Below are 14,676 nucleotides of genomic sequence, written 5' to 3' on the forward strand. Positions count from 1 at the left end.
AGTCATTCAATCCTGATATTCCAAGGTTAGTGATTCTCCCAAGGTATTGCCAGAAATTCCCCTGAGTAAAAACTGAATCTACCCACAGATTTGTTCTGCACTCTTCTAGCCACTTACCTGGGATTAAGCTCCACTGAACTCAATGGGACTTATTTCTGAACTCAATGGGACTTACAACACACATGCACAGGGCCATCTGTGCATCCCCAGATGACAAATCATGGCCACTGAATGTAAACAAGAGACTAACCATTTGTTTGGGACAGTTTTGTCACTGGTATGATTAATCTAGAAATAAGTGTGTGGGAAATATAATTCCAAACATTTATGTCCAGTATCTGCCAGATCACATTTTGAAGGAGACATGAAATGTGCATTGCTGAGCTTTACTATCAGATGATTCCTACCTCAACGGATTATAATCTATGTAAATTTTTCACACAAGGTAGATACTGTACTTGCAATTGTACATTATCTTCAACATTATGCTTAGGGACCTTTTTATAATAATGAGCAATGCAAATTCCCACAACTATCTTCCTTGATGTGATTAAATTAAAACAAAGCAACCACAGTGGGTATATGGATTCTATTGCAGAACTAATCTTAAAACCCTATCTGCGCTATACATCTAAAGCGCTATGATACCACTTTAATCAACCATGGCTTCCCCTAAATAAACTTGCAAAGTGTAGTTTGTTAAGGATGCTGAAAGTTGTTATTTGTTATTCCACTCACAGAGCTACAATTTCCATTTTGGGAACTGTAGCTCTATGAGAATAATAGGGATATCCTAACAACTTTCATCATCCTTAATTCCCAGGATTCTTTGGTGGAAACCACGACCATTTAAAGTGGTTTAAGACTGCTTTCAATATATAGTGCAGATGGGACCTTAATGTGAGAAACCATAAAAAACAGTAGCATTATAGAAGCATTTTAATATTAGTCCAAATTTAATATAGACACATCCACTGGGACTTGTTCCAGATAAAACTACTCAATAAATATGCTTAGATTTGCTTCTACTTGTATTATACAGTACTCCTGTGTTGTACCCACACCTATTCAGTCTTGTTAATTCTTTGAAACAGATTCTCATTTGTGGTCTATACGTTACATTCTATGGCTCCCCACTAAAAAAAAGTTGTTTCTCTAAAGATGATTATAGCTTTGTCTCTATCAAGCCTGGTTTATCTATCCAATTACATGTCCTAAGAATGGGTCTAACCTGCTAGCCCAACAATTGTTCCAGCCTTCCCCAAGCTGGTGCCCCCCAGATGTTGTTGGACTACAATGCCAATCGTCTTTGGCCATCAGCCATGCTGGGTGGGGCTAATGGAAGTTGGAGTCCAGCAACATTTGCAGGGCACCAGCTTGTGGAAGGATGAATTATTCTATCATGTAGGACAAATTAGACAGCAAGCACAGCTTTATCAAAAAACAAACAAAAATCCCACAACCCTCCAATTGACACACAAAGAGAGAGAGAAAGAGATGCTGTACTTCTGCACAAGTTTTAATGACCACCCAAGAATTGCATAGTTCTGAAACGTTCTGTTTCTGTACAAGTAAAATGTCAGCAGTGGGCCTATGTATTCATTCCAAGCCCTGTTTGTACTTCAAGAAGAATGTATTCCATAAACTGAAAGCCTTAAGACGCAATCACAGCAAACCAAATTTTGCAGCTGCAAATATCAGCAGCGAGTTAAAACACCATTTCCCCAATGATCCTTCTGGTATGAAGAGTAAGCACCATTATAATTGAAGACAGCAATGTAAACTTGGCAGCCTTCTCTATGTAAACTAGTACTAATCAGCTAGTAATGAATTCCTGGTAAACCAATAGTTGCGTCAAAGCGCTTCTAAGGAATCTGAGGCTTCTCTCATGAGTAATTGTCCCAGAGCATCAGTCCAGTGCCAGAACAAGAACCAAATCTGAACCAGGCACTAACACGCAAATTACAAGAATTTAACAAGCTGTTCATCCAAGTAACGAATATTCCCTGTAGACTAGTCACTTGACTTACTGTCATTTCTATCAAAAGCCATTTAAAGCCTACTTATTAGTCCTATAAGATTCAGCACATCTATGCTATTAGGTCCCACAGAACTCCATCTCATCTCCCACGCTTGTTAGCACCTACATGAAACTGATGAGCAATGTCACCCAGAGATTTTGCACTCCCTGCTCTATTTCTGTTTTACATTGGATCCAGGTGAGGCAGCAAGGCAAATGAAGAAAGGCATGGCAGCGAGAGCAATGGCTTTTCTGTACTGCCAAGCAAGCATCGGTTGAAATGTACTCCATGAAATGGAGTTTCAGACTCTTTGGAAGCCAAAGAGAAGGAGAAAAGAGCAGACAAAGAAATAGAATTCCCAGTGAACGACTCAAAGCAAAGGCAGAAACATAAGAGAGGAAACCCAAAAAGACTTTTGAGACAACTGCACTCCTGCCTTTGAGAGGAGAGGGGAGGCAAATCTACTTGAGTCCATTATAATATCACAGGAGAAGGTGTAGTGTACACAAACATGAATGTGGAGCTTTGAAAGGTCTACAGTAATAAACGACTCATGTCTAAAGAAGTTCTCCTCACCTGGTGGCCATGAAGTGTATACAGCAGTCTCCCCTCTAGTAAATCCAGTATTTTTAGAGTTGAATCGTTGGAAGCAGTAATGAGGTAGTTTCCAGAGGAGTGAAAAGACAGGCAGTTCACTGAAGCACTGTGAACTAAGAAAGAAAGAAAGAAAGAAAGAAAGAAAGAAAGAAAGAAAGAAAGAAAGAAAGAAAGAGAGACAGCAAAAGTTACCAATACAGTTTGACATTAAAAAATACAAACTGAAAAAGAAAGGTGGATAAGGTCCATACATCAATACAAAAAATGGCTGAAAGGCATTTTCCCCCCTGCTTATGATTTTCATCTTATATCAATGTAAGTTTTCAAGGACCTTCAGAAAAATGTAGTCCTATGAAAACTGGCACTGCCTCAGAAGTTCAAGGTCTGCCATAACTGCAAGTTAAAACACATACACACTTCTTTTCCTCCAAATTTTAATTTTTAACAGAATAAACACATCAGTCCCAGTTGTAGCAATAAGCAACTCTACAAAGATTTCTGACCACTACACCCGTCTTTAGCCCCTCTGGTTAGCTGCACTGATGTCAGATAGGGCGTGGGAAGCCATGAGAGGGCAACTGAGTAGTAAGGGAGAGTTGTGGAGACAGACATCAGACCTGGAAATCCAAAGTTCATCAGCATCATCTATTAAATTAAACAGTATGTATGGCCCAGGTACCATAAGCAAAGTGTAATTCAGAAGACCATGGCATGTGAAATATCTTTGGATTAACAGCAACCTAAACCAGCTTCTGTATATTTGAAAAAGAAGAGAGAAACTGGAGTCTTCAATCCAATTTGTTTATGCAGACGAATTCCCTACAGCTGCAGTAACATTTTATTATGAATAATAAGCTTTATACACAAAATACCTTATTGAAACAAAAATGTCATTCCTGAAGTTTAACTAAAAACTAGCACTCTCTCTGTATAACGGTGTGACCACATTTTATTTAATTTCTTTAACTTTGGTACTGTACGTTTTAGAAAAATTATCTTCTTTTAAACCAAGTGTGGGGAAGCTTTGGTCCTCCAGATGTCGCTGAACTACAACTCACATCAGCCTGAGCAAACATGGTCAATGGCTAAGGATGATGGGAACTGTAGTACAGCAACAGCTGGAGGGTCAAGCTTCCCCATGCCTGTCCTAAGCCAATGGTTCTAATTCAAAATTCTGCATGCAGCTCTTTCTGATGTTGGAAGCTATGATGGCAAAACTACCTTTTTTGTTTAAATTATCCACTTCAAGAATCAAGCTACAAGTTTAGCAATGAAGACTTCTGACAGCGCATTGCTTACCTTGGTAATGCTGCAGAAGCCTATTCATCCTAACATCCCATACTTTCACTGTGTTGTCTGTGCCAGCTGCAGCAATACATGTACCACTAGGGTGGAAGTCCACATGAGGCACAAAGCTGCGAAAAGATGGGAAGACAAGATCAAATCTCTCTTCTATTTTGGAGGAAGAAAAAAACATTTTCATCTAAGCAAGTAGCGAAAAATACTAGCTCCTCACAAGTTGTTCTTATAAAACATTGTGCAACTTCATAGTAAGTTTCCCCTAAAGTGTGTAAGGTGGATATTAAATGTTTTTATCAGCCAGTTTTTGCTGTCCCACATGGTAAAGTCACCATGAGGCTTTGCTCAGCCCATTGTATTGACTATTTCACTGCAACACTGGCTCTCTGTGCAGCAAAGAAAGCCACAGAATGGTGAACTGCACTATCTTTCCCATGGTTTGGGGATTAGAGAAACTTCCATTAGGACGCTTATCTCTTTGAATGTGATTATAAGGAGCCCTACAGCACACTGCTCACTCCAGAGAGGTCTTGTCCTCTCTGCACAAAACTACTGAAAGCTGTAACATACAATCTCACAGGTAACACAATATTCTCTTAATTTAGACCCTTTAATGATGTTATATAACATTAATAAATAAAATTAGCCTAACGTGTTGAAATCAGTGGATTATGAAATTACCGATTCCTGCTAAAATACTGAGGACTTAAAAAATGGAACAACATTCAGTCTCCTATAGTCTCCAGAAACATCTGAGCTGTCAGACATAGGAACTGCTGAGACCATTAATGGTGCAACTATTTTGACTATTAATGCTGTCAATAAATGAATTTGATAGCTTATTGAAATTTGCATCTTCACGTTACGTTAGGTAGAACTTTGTTTTTGGGTTTGTTTTGTTGTCAGATTTTTAAAACAGACATTAAAAAAAAGAGCAACATCACCCCGAAGATTACATATTCCTTTCTCCAATTAAGGTCCAGGTGCAAGTGACTGCTGAGCCCTTGGCTGACAATCATTATTTATTATATTTTGCCCCAGTCTTCCACCGGGGGACTCAAGGTTACACTTCTCCCCACTTATCCTGCTTTACCTTAACCAACAACCCTGTGAGATGAAGTAGGCTGCCTGAAAGACAATGAAAGGCCCATGGTCACCCAAATAACTTCAGGGCTGAGAAGGAATCACAAAAAACCTTGCATTGCCACAGAAGAGCCTAAAAAAGAGAAGTACAGCCGTACCTCAGAAGTTGAACGGAATCTGTTCCGGAAGTCCATTCGACTTCCAAAACGTCTGTAAACCAAAGCGCAGCTTCTAATTGGCTGCAGGAACCTCCTGCAGCCAATCGGAAGCCACAGAAGCCCTGTCAGATGTTTGGGTGCCAAAGAACATTTGCAAACCAGAACACTCACTTCCGGGTTTGCAGCGCCCGGGAGCCAAAACGTCCGACTACCAAGGTACAACTGTATCTGCTATTCCCCAGTACTCTAGGAAAGCTAGAACACTAAGACAAGTTCATGCATGACCCACTCAAATCCAACACCCTCTGTGGTAAGTCCTCAAGTCCCCCATCGGGGACAAAAGTGAGCCTTATCCCAAATCCCAGGTGGGAGTGACTTTCATTGTTTTATTTCTACGTCTTCCATATTATATTATGTTCTTAGCCACCTGGGGCTCAAGGAAAGGTGTGATAGAAATGTTTGAGATAAATAGGAGCTGTCCTAAAGGGCATGGCTGAGCCAAGCGAAAACAACGTCCAGAACACAGAAACGTTTTAAGCATAGACTACAAATAATATTTATGGCACTAGTCTTCAACAAGACTCCCTCACAATATATTGTGGGTACATTCAAATGGGCACGGTCACCATGTAAAACCAACATTGTTTTTAAAGAAACTGTGACAACTTTAGCACTAGTGTGACTCAGGCTTAAAACTCATATAATAAATGCTTGCGAGTCTACAAAAAAACACACCAACCTATGCACAAATGCAATTGTTATTATCTGGCTTCTATCTGGCTTCTAAGCTTAGTGTGGTGTAAAACGTTGTATTAAAATTTTAGAGAATGTGACCAAATTACAGAGAATGTTCACAGAATGAAACATACAGCACATAAGGAGATACGTTCTTGTACGTCAATATAGCAAAGCTCTAATCGAGGTTCCACAAGCTGAAGGCCAGTCCCCTGAAGCCCCAAGGAATTGCACCAATACTTGCCCACCATGTTCACAGAAAGAATGTATACATTCTCTGCTTGTTTTATCCCAAAGTTTGACAGTTTTGTCATCACTGGATGATACTATCAATCTTCCGTCAGGAGAAAACCTAAAATAAATACATTCATTAAAGCAAGATTAGGAGCAATATAAGCTAGATCTGGATTGTCCTCAGTGACAACAAGATCATTATTTCAAAAGTCAATGGCTAAGAGACACCTGTGCTAAGCAAAGAGGGTGTTATTTAACTAAGTTTTACTCAAAATAGACTTACCTTTGTCATGTTCATTAATTGCAATGGGTCTACTCTGAGTTAAAACGTAGGTAAATACCACCCATAGGCCTTTTTCAAGGACTCTTCTGATTGTAATTTGTTTTAACCAATTGTAATGTTTACTTATAGTTAGTAAATTGCCCTGGGACTGAAAAATGATGGGCAGGTAAGAAATTCAATAAATAATAAACACTGCTATTGATTAACTCTTAGGAGTTTCCTCTTTGACAATCTATCTCAACAAGATTCCATCAACTATACATATAGTCAGAACAATGGACTTTTCCATACACGGACAATCCTTTTGAGATATTACAGTAACAAACAAAAACCACAGCATTAAAATGTAAGCTTTTCTATTAAACAATCCTATTGGACCAGTAATTAACGAAATACTGTACAGGTAAGTCTTATTTTTCCTTACAATTATTTCCCCATTTCCCCTCTTTTTGTTATCTAAAATTTAAGCCTCTTTGGAAGGCTTAATTATTAGAAACCATTTTAAAGAACAGTGGTCATAGTCAGTAGACTTATTGAAAACACGTGGAGAAACTGATGGAGAAGATCAGAAACCAAGAAGACCAAGTATTTGTTAGAGATTGGAGTAAATCCGTAGTTTATCTAAAAAACCACAGTAAGCAGTTAAAATCATTGGTAGCGTTGTAATGAAATTTGTAACATGAAACTGATTATGATAAACTAGGGATACACAATAATTGGAAAAATTACAATATGCAAGAATTTATTTATTTTTTTAATTTAAGAACCCATGGGAGGGAGGGGAGGAAACTGGAAGGTTCATGCAACCTTGTAATTGGACATATGTGAGAGATAATACAGTATGTATAAAACTGTGAAAAAATAGTAAAAATTTATTACAAAAAAAGAAAGAAACCAAAGCACTTATTGAAATCTATGGATTTCGGAAAGTGCACTCAGTAGAATGACTTAGATAATGCTGCTTGGTTATATCCAACTGACTGCTTCTTCTAACAATGACAGTTCCCTTCCAACAAGACAGGAATTAGTTGGAAACACAACTAAAGCTCTGAAAGGTGGCTAACACCTAAAGTATATTGATAGCCAGGTTAAAAGATGAGTGGGTTTATAAGTGAGTTAAGCAGAATTTCAGATCTCCCTACAGTTGTGTTCTTTTGCTATACAAACTGGTTTTATGATATACCATATTTTTCGCCCTATAGGACGCACTTTTTCCCCTCCAAAAATGAAGGGGAAATGTGTGTGCGTCCTATGGGGCGAATGCAGGCTTTCGCTGAAGCCTGGAGAGCGAGAGGCATCGGTGCGCACCGACCCCTCTCGCTCTCCAGGCTTCAGGGAGGTCCCGCCGGGCACGCGAGGTTTGGGGCGGCAGCCTGCATCCCGAAGCACGGGGTGCCCTCCGGAGGACACCCCGTGCTTCGGGAAGGTGTCCGCAAGCCTCCCCCGCCCGGCGGGAGGTCCTGCCAGGCTCGCAAGGCTTGCAGGCAGCAGCCTGCTCTGGGGGCTGGGGTCGGGGGAAGCTCGGGCTTCCCCCGCACCAGCCCCGCGCCTGGGGGGGAAATGATTTTTTTTCTTTATTCCCCCCCCCCAAAAAAAAACTAGGTGCGTCCTATGGGGCGGTGCATCCTATTGGGTGAAAAATACGGTATACATCACAACAGGGTCAACAAAAAAGGGGGAGAGAGAGTTTTACTTACTTCGCACAGCGAACCCAGTTTATGTGCTGACTTAGTGAAAATAAGAATTTTTGTCTGTGGACAGCCCAAACTTTAACTGTTTTGTCATCAGAGGCTGTAACCAATGATTGGCCATCATTAGAAAAGTGAACACTTCTGACGGTTCCTGTATGAGCCTTGAAGGTCGTCGATTCTCCCTTGCTAAGTTTAGGGGGGAAAGCACAAAAGATTAACATACTACATTCCACACAGTATGAAGCTTATGCACATTTGCCTACTGGCTTCTAATATATATATTTACATTAGGAGAAAGCTGTTGGTTTAAGCCTCTGGAGCATACCAAACACAGGAAGAAAACTGTTTTACTTAAATCTAGTTACTGGAATGGCTCCTAACGCAGACAGTCTGCGTTTGTATCTTTTACGCAGAACTAAAAAAAAAAATGTTTAAAGTAGTAAACGTCAAACAGACTCGTTCCAATGATGCAATTTAAAGAAAAATTATGTAAGAACGTCACATCATAGGTCTTGCTGCAAAAAGGAGAAAGACGTCTAAACATGAGGGGCATACTATGAGTTTGAGAAACTTTTCAAGAGTAATTCACCTTTAATTATACACATACATCATTCCGCCCTGAACTTTTTTGCACAAATAAGTGACGAGCTACAAGCATATTTGTGTATTCTTGTATATGATTCTGCTGCTTACATGAAAGTACAGAACATCAAGCTAGGAAAGGTCAAAGCCAGGGTTTAAAAAAGAAAAAAGGCATTGATTCTAAATATATTTCATAAAATCTATACACCACTTGATTGTAAAAAAACCCGAAATGTGTGTGAAACATAGGAACTGCCTTGTAGCAAGTCAGACCGCCCATCCATTTGGCTCAATATTGTCTACAATGACTGGCAGTGGCTCTCCAGAATTGCAAACACAAATATGCCCACGGACAGTCAGTGCAATGCTGAGTAAGATCAGCAAATCGTCTGGTTCTGTACAAGCAGCTTCCTATGTTCCTAATAAGAGAAATAACACACATACAAAGTGCTCAGATAGCATATACTTACACACTTGGAACCCACAAGCGAACTGTTTTGTCTCTAGAACCTGAAGCAATCAGATGGCCGGATGGTGAAAAATGCACACTCAGGACTGCATCTTTGTGACCCACAAAGCGGTAGGCTCTCATTTGAGGTTTCATACTCCAGATCATCAGGCATGAATCCATAGAGCCACTTACTGACAAAAAGAATATACTACCTTTCAAAATTATACTCAAAGGAGAGATCATATACATACATACTTGGCAGGAATTTCAGTCACTAGTTTCAATTTCTCTCTTCCTTTCCTTGAATGAAAGTACAGTGGTACCTTGTTTTGAGTCTGGGATCTGTTCCGGAGCCCCGGAAGCTCAGCGAAAGGAACGCTCGACAAAGCGCCACTCTGCGCACACACACGGAGCAGTTTGCACTTCTGTGCATGTGCGAGTGGCAAACCCAGAAGTAACCCGTTCCGGTACTTCCGGTTTGCCGCAGATGTTCACCGAAATGGACGCTCAACGGGGCGGACATTCGGGAAGGTATTACTGTATTCACTAATCACAGAACTGAAAGCAAGCACACAAGCATTCCAGTTCATCCCCGTAATTGAGAGAAATACCTCTTGAAGTATATGCAGTCTCACCTTAAAAACAGGCAAGGAAGGAAACCAAAGAATTACAAGCAACCACTTAGAGAATTGAGTACAAATGTCCTTTATTATCACATCATTTTAGCTGCCTCCACCAAGCTATTTGTTTTCAAATATTTATATACTATCCAACAAAAAAAGTTCAAGGGGAATTTCAACTAAAAAATAAGATTATAATATATAAATATATGTGATTTTTTAAAAAAATAATAATCAAAAACCAAATAAAACTTAACAGATCTGCATGGTTGAACCAGCCTTTCATCTTACGACTCAGTTGCTCTACTGTAAAATCTCAGGTTTGTTGCTACTTTTCTTAATATCTGATAGCTAAAACCAAGGAAGGTACTTTAGTATGCTGTTAAGTCCAAACAGTTTGGGAGAACTGCTAAAAGCAGACTGAATGCTATTTTGTTCTACGAAAGAAAACTATACTAAAGAAAATTCTGCTTAGCTGACAACTTACCTAGCTGTTTATTATTTAGACTGAAATCCACACTCGTTACAGCATCACGGTGCCCTTTGAAATGCCTCTCCAATGTTGGATCTTCCTGCAGGAGGAAAGAAGTCAATACTGGATTAAATTTTTGACGGCTACAGACAGTATTTCCAAAGCAAGAAGCACACTTTATATATTTCTGGATGCTGCACATATGCCATAGAAGGCATCGTTTTTATTGTGATTTCTTACTGGTTTTACAGTTCCATTTTCTAATTTGCTCAGTCTAGTTTCAGATTGATAGCACAACCTTTTACCGTGACTCGCCTGCTTGGAAGAGGCAACAAGGAGCTCCAAGCAGCTCAGGGTGCATGTGAGCAGAGAAGGGACAGACCACTCAGTTCCTCATCGGCCAGCCCACTGCATTTCCGCGATGGCCATAGGGGAAGGCAAGTCCTGTCCTCCACAGCCGTGTAGAAACCAAGTGGGCTGGAACTGGAAGGCAGACAAGGGTTGGCGAGATCCATCTGTTCTCCACTGGTTCACTTGGTAGAAGCCAAGTAAGATAATCCTTTAGGTCAGTGGTTCTCCAAGGGTGTGGCACACCACATTGGTGTGGCAGGAGAGGATGGCAAGTATGGCAGAAAGATTCAATGATAATCAAAAAACAATTTAACATTTCAGTGTAGCATAGTATAGTATATTACCAAAATATTTCTTTTTTAAAAATTTAAAAACATTTATTCAAATGTTACAAAACATTTTCAATCAATTTATTTCTTTTATTTGCATAATATGGATAGATATCTTTTCAAAATGAGAGCAGGAGTGCCAAGTGATACTGAGGACAAAATCCTAGTTGTGATCCAGAATCGCTGTGCAAAACATCATACTTTCTGGATGTCCAATGATCGTACTATAAAGTAATTGTGTTCTATGTTATAAATCAAGCACTGCTAGTTGTTGTTTCTTTTTGTTTTCCAATGCATTTCTTATCAGTAAAAAAGTTAACAACTACAAAACACACAAAGGCAAGGAGAGTAGAGGATAAGGAAGGAATTCATACGGATTTTTTTTTTATTTCACAAAAATGCTGGAGCCATGTTCTTAAATGTAAGCATTTAAATACTGTACCATTTTGCATTCTCTGTGGGAAGTGCAATACCGGCAGAGACAAATGCCAAGCACCAAACTCACACATGTATATTCTGTACACTGAGCTTTGCAGTATACCTCTCTTCCTGAGATTCTTTTCTTCAGAATCCAGTTTAGGATGCACAAGGCCATTTTAAGCTACAGAGCTCTGCCCAAGGATTATACTTTAATACTCTGATTAGATACTCTCAACATTCAACACACAAATACTTCTTTGGAAGGATCAGTGCAGGGCTGTATATAAACTATTATTCCAAAGAAGCAGAGTTCAGAATTCAGCTTCCTAATAAAGTCCGTACTCATTTTTTAAAAAAATTCTATCGCTTGTGACTGTGAAGATATATTTGTCTGTGTGTTATCAATTCCTGCTAAAACTGCAGAAGCCAGGTTTCTTGCATTCGTTTAGCAGTTTCAAATTGCAAATTGGTTTAACTTGAATACTCCAGCTCATCCTGTTACATATACTGGATGTTCTTGTGTAAAATTTAATTTTACTAAACACCATACACATAAACCTCGGATAATTTTGGGAAGAAAGCTATCCAAAATGGATTTTAATATAAAAAAGGAAGATGAAATAGCCTTTAGCCTACAAAAGCCAACACCATCTATTGAGTTTGTTAGTCCTTAAGGTGCCCATGACAACAGTTTGATCCTGCTGAATCAGACCAAATGTCTGGATCAGACCAAACCTCTAGTCCAGTATCCTGTTCTCACACTGGCCAACCAGATGACTATGGGAAGCCCACAAACAGGACATGAGTGCAACTGCACCTCTTTGATCATGATCCCCAGCAGCTGGTATTCAAAGGCATACTGTACTGCCTCTGAAACAGACATCATGGCAAGTAGCCACTGAGATAGCCTTATCCTCCATAAATTTGTCTAATCCTCTTTTAAAGGCATCAAGTTGTGGCCATCACTAAATCTTGTGATAACCTTTTATAGAACAGTTCTAAGAATTACAGTTTATATAACGTGAACACTGATATACAGTGTACATGCAACATGCATATTTTCAGCCACAGGTGTACACACCTGTCTCTTTAAAATGTATTGTGAGTAGCAGCTATTACATCACAATCCTAAGTACATTTCCTTGGAAGCTCTCCTAGAATCAATGGAGGCTTAGGGAGCTTCCAGATCGTCGCTATTTGGAGTGGGGCTCAAATCCAGCAACAGGCAAACTGAGGATCATTTGGAGCTCTCATGCAACAAATCCATTTTCTCCCCACAAATCAGACTTTTTTTGCTGTAAGGAAATTGACAGGAAAGTCACTGGAAAGTGTGGAAGTCATGTGCTTGATGCAGCGCTGTCTAACAAACACAAATCAGAACGAATGCTTGTTAAATAACCTTCCTGCAAACTTTGTGCAAACAAATAAGAATGAATACCTAAAAGCAACATTACTTCTAAGCAGTGGTTTTTCCCCTTAGAAAAAACAACCATGAAGTTACAGTGCTACACTTTTCAACAACAAAAAAGAGGTGCCAGTACTGCATACTCCTGAGTACCCCCTGAAAAAGCACTGCTTCTAAGTAACAATAAGGGGTTTGTGGTATTTGATCTAAAAACGTTTTTAGGTTTTTTTACAGCACCACTAAAATGATATAAAAACTGCAATGCTCCAGAATGCCTATCTCTACACGTTGTTTTTCAGGTAGTTCCTGCAAGTCAGGCAAAACAACCCTGACAAAACCCACTCAGGAGACCAATGTGAAAAACAATACAACCTAAAATTGCAAAGAAGCAAAAATGGGCAGGGTTAGCCTTAGGAAGTGATCAGAATTATCCCAAATCTGACAAACTGTGACAACACATCAGGACCCATAGCCTTCCCCACCCCCGCCGGTGTCTTTATTCATTACAATGATGTCATTCATGTGACGCTTTTCCCAGCAGAGGGATTCTGCAAAGCCGAAATGGTCCCTGACTTACTCTCTTGTAGCTGTTATTTAACGGGGCGGGAGGAGACGGGCGGCAGGACTTCCTACACACAGAAGGGCAAACAGCTCTTCCTGCACCAAGCACAATCCAGCCGACTTCAAGCCCAAAGTGCCTTTTTTAAGCGTGTTACAGGCAGGAGCTTTTAACATTGCGCCCAAACCACGTACTTCGCTCTCAAACCCTATTTTCTCCGCCCGCCCCACTATATATTTATGAGAAGGAAATGTTACTACAGTAAACGTGTTTTGTTTTTGTTTTGAAAAAGCTTGCTGGCTCCTCTCTTTGTGACTTTTTAGCCAGCCCCAGTAGAGCCATGGTTCCCCACAGGGGAGCAATTGGATTTTTAAGGGGGGCAATTCGAGAATGAGTTATGAACAGTTAATGGCGTTTTAGGCTTCCTCCACGTGAATAGGAGTTCACTTTTGGAACACTGTAATAAGAATTATATGTCGGGGGCGGGCGCTTTAGGATTTTACAGATGCTTAGATGAGGCCTGGCCAAAAAAAGTTTGGGAACCACTGCAATAGTGGTCGCCGCCCCCCCCCCCCCCGCCCACCGATCCCTTTTTGTCTGCTAACAGGGCGCTGCGGCTCTGCAAACTTGTGCCGACCGAGCAGCCGCGGTCTCCATCGCCCGCCCTGCTCCGAGGGGCCTCCCTCTTCCCGCCGCCTCGAAGCCCCGCTTGCCAGGCTGCCCGACCCTCCTCGGCCCCTTACCAAGCAGGCGAACGCCATGGCGCTGCGGGAGCCGGAGCTGGAGCGGAACCGACAGGCCGCCGCTGCTGTTCGCCGCCGGAGCGATTCAGTTTGCCCGCTCCTCGGGCCGCCTTAGTAACGGCGTCGTGCGCTTAAAGGGGAAGGCGGGGCAGCGAGCGGGAAAGTGTCCGCCGACTGGAAAGCGGCGTCCTTTGAGTGGAGGAAGCGGCGCCTGGTTTTCAAATCGAAGGGGGCGGGGAGCTCATGCTGCACGAGAGACGCTCTCGGCGCCAGAATGTGGCTTGCAGGGGTCTCGAATAGATGGATGGATGGATGGATGGATGGATGGATGGATGGATGGATGGATGGATAAGCCTCCTTGAGTGGTGCAAAAGTTAAGAGTGTCTTACTATCACCTGGGAGATCAGGGTTCATAATCCCAACTCAGCCATGAAGCTCGCTAGGTGACCTTGGGCCAGGCACTCCCTCTCCGCCTCACCTACAGAGCCGGATTTATGTATAAGCTAAACACGGGTGGCCTTGTGGGTTGAACCACAGAGCCTAGGACTTGCCGATCAGAAGGTCGGCGGTTTGAATCCCCACGACAGGGTGATCTCCAGTTGCTCAGGCCCAGCTCCTGCCAACCTAGCAGTTCAAAAGCACG

At 41.1% G+C, this 14,676-nt stretch overlaps 1 protein-coding gene across 4 annotated transcripts in view; it reads right to left on the reverse strand.

Moving 5' to 3' along the window:
• The window catches only part of POC1A (POC1 centriolar protein A), a 30,576-nt gene extending 16,253 nt beyond the window's left edge, over window positions 1-14,323 (reverse strand). The window contains exons 1-7 of one of the 4 annotated variants that reach the window (XM_081185018.1): window positions 14,034-14,322; window positions 10,242-10,326; window positions 9,154-9,325; window positions 8,108-8,287; window positions 6,138-6,245; window positions 3,918-4,033; window positions 2,598-2,731 (exon numbers count right to left, since the gene is read on the reverse strand). In XM_081185018.1, coding sequence (XP_081041144.1) covers window positions 2,598-2,731; window positions 3,918-4,033; window positions 6,138-6,245; window positions 8,108-8,287; window positions 9,154-9,325; window positions 10,242-10,326; window positions 14,034-14,051 — 813 coding nt within the window. In that variant the 5' untranslated portion in view covers window positions 14,052-14,322. Of the gene's footprint in view, window positions 1-2,597; window positions 2,732-3,917; window positions 4,034-6,137; window positions 6,246-8,107; window positions 8,288-9,153; window positions 9,326-10,241; window positions 10,327-13,308; window positions 13,329-14,033 lie in introns of those variants that run through there. The other 3 variants (XM_081185020.1, XM_081185019.1, XM_081185021.1) reach the window with 3 other exon arrangements.
• Between the last annotated feature and the right edge of the window lie 353 nt (window positions 14,324-14,676).

Source organism: Podarcis bocagei (assembly GCF_964188305.1).
Source record: "Podarcis bocagei genome assembly, chromosome: 2".
NCBI lineage: Eukaryota > Metazoa > Chordata > Lepidosauria > Squamata > Lacertidae > Podarcis > Podarcis bocagei.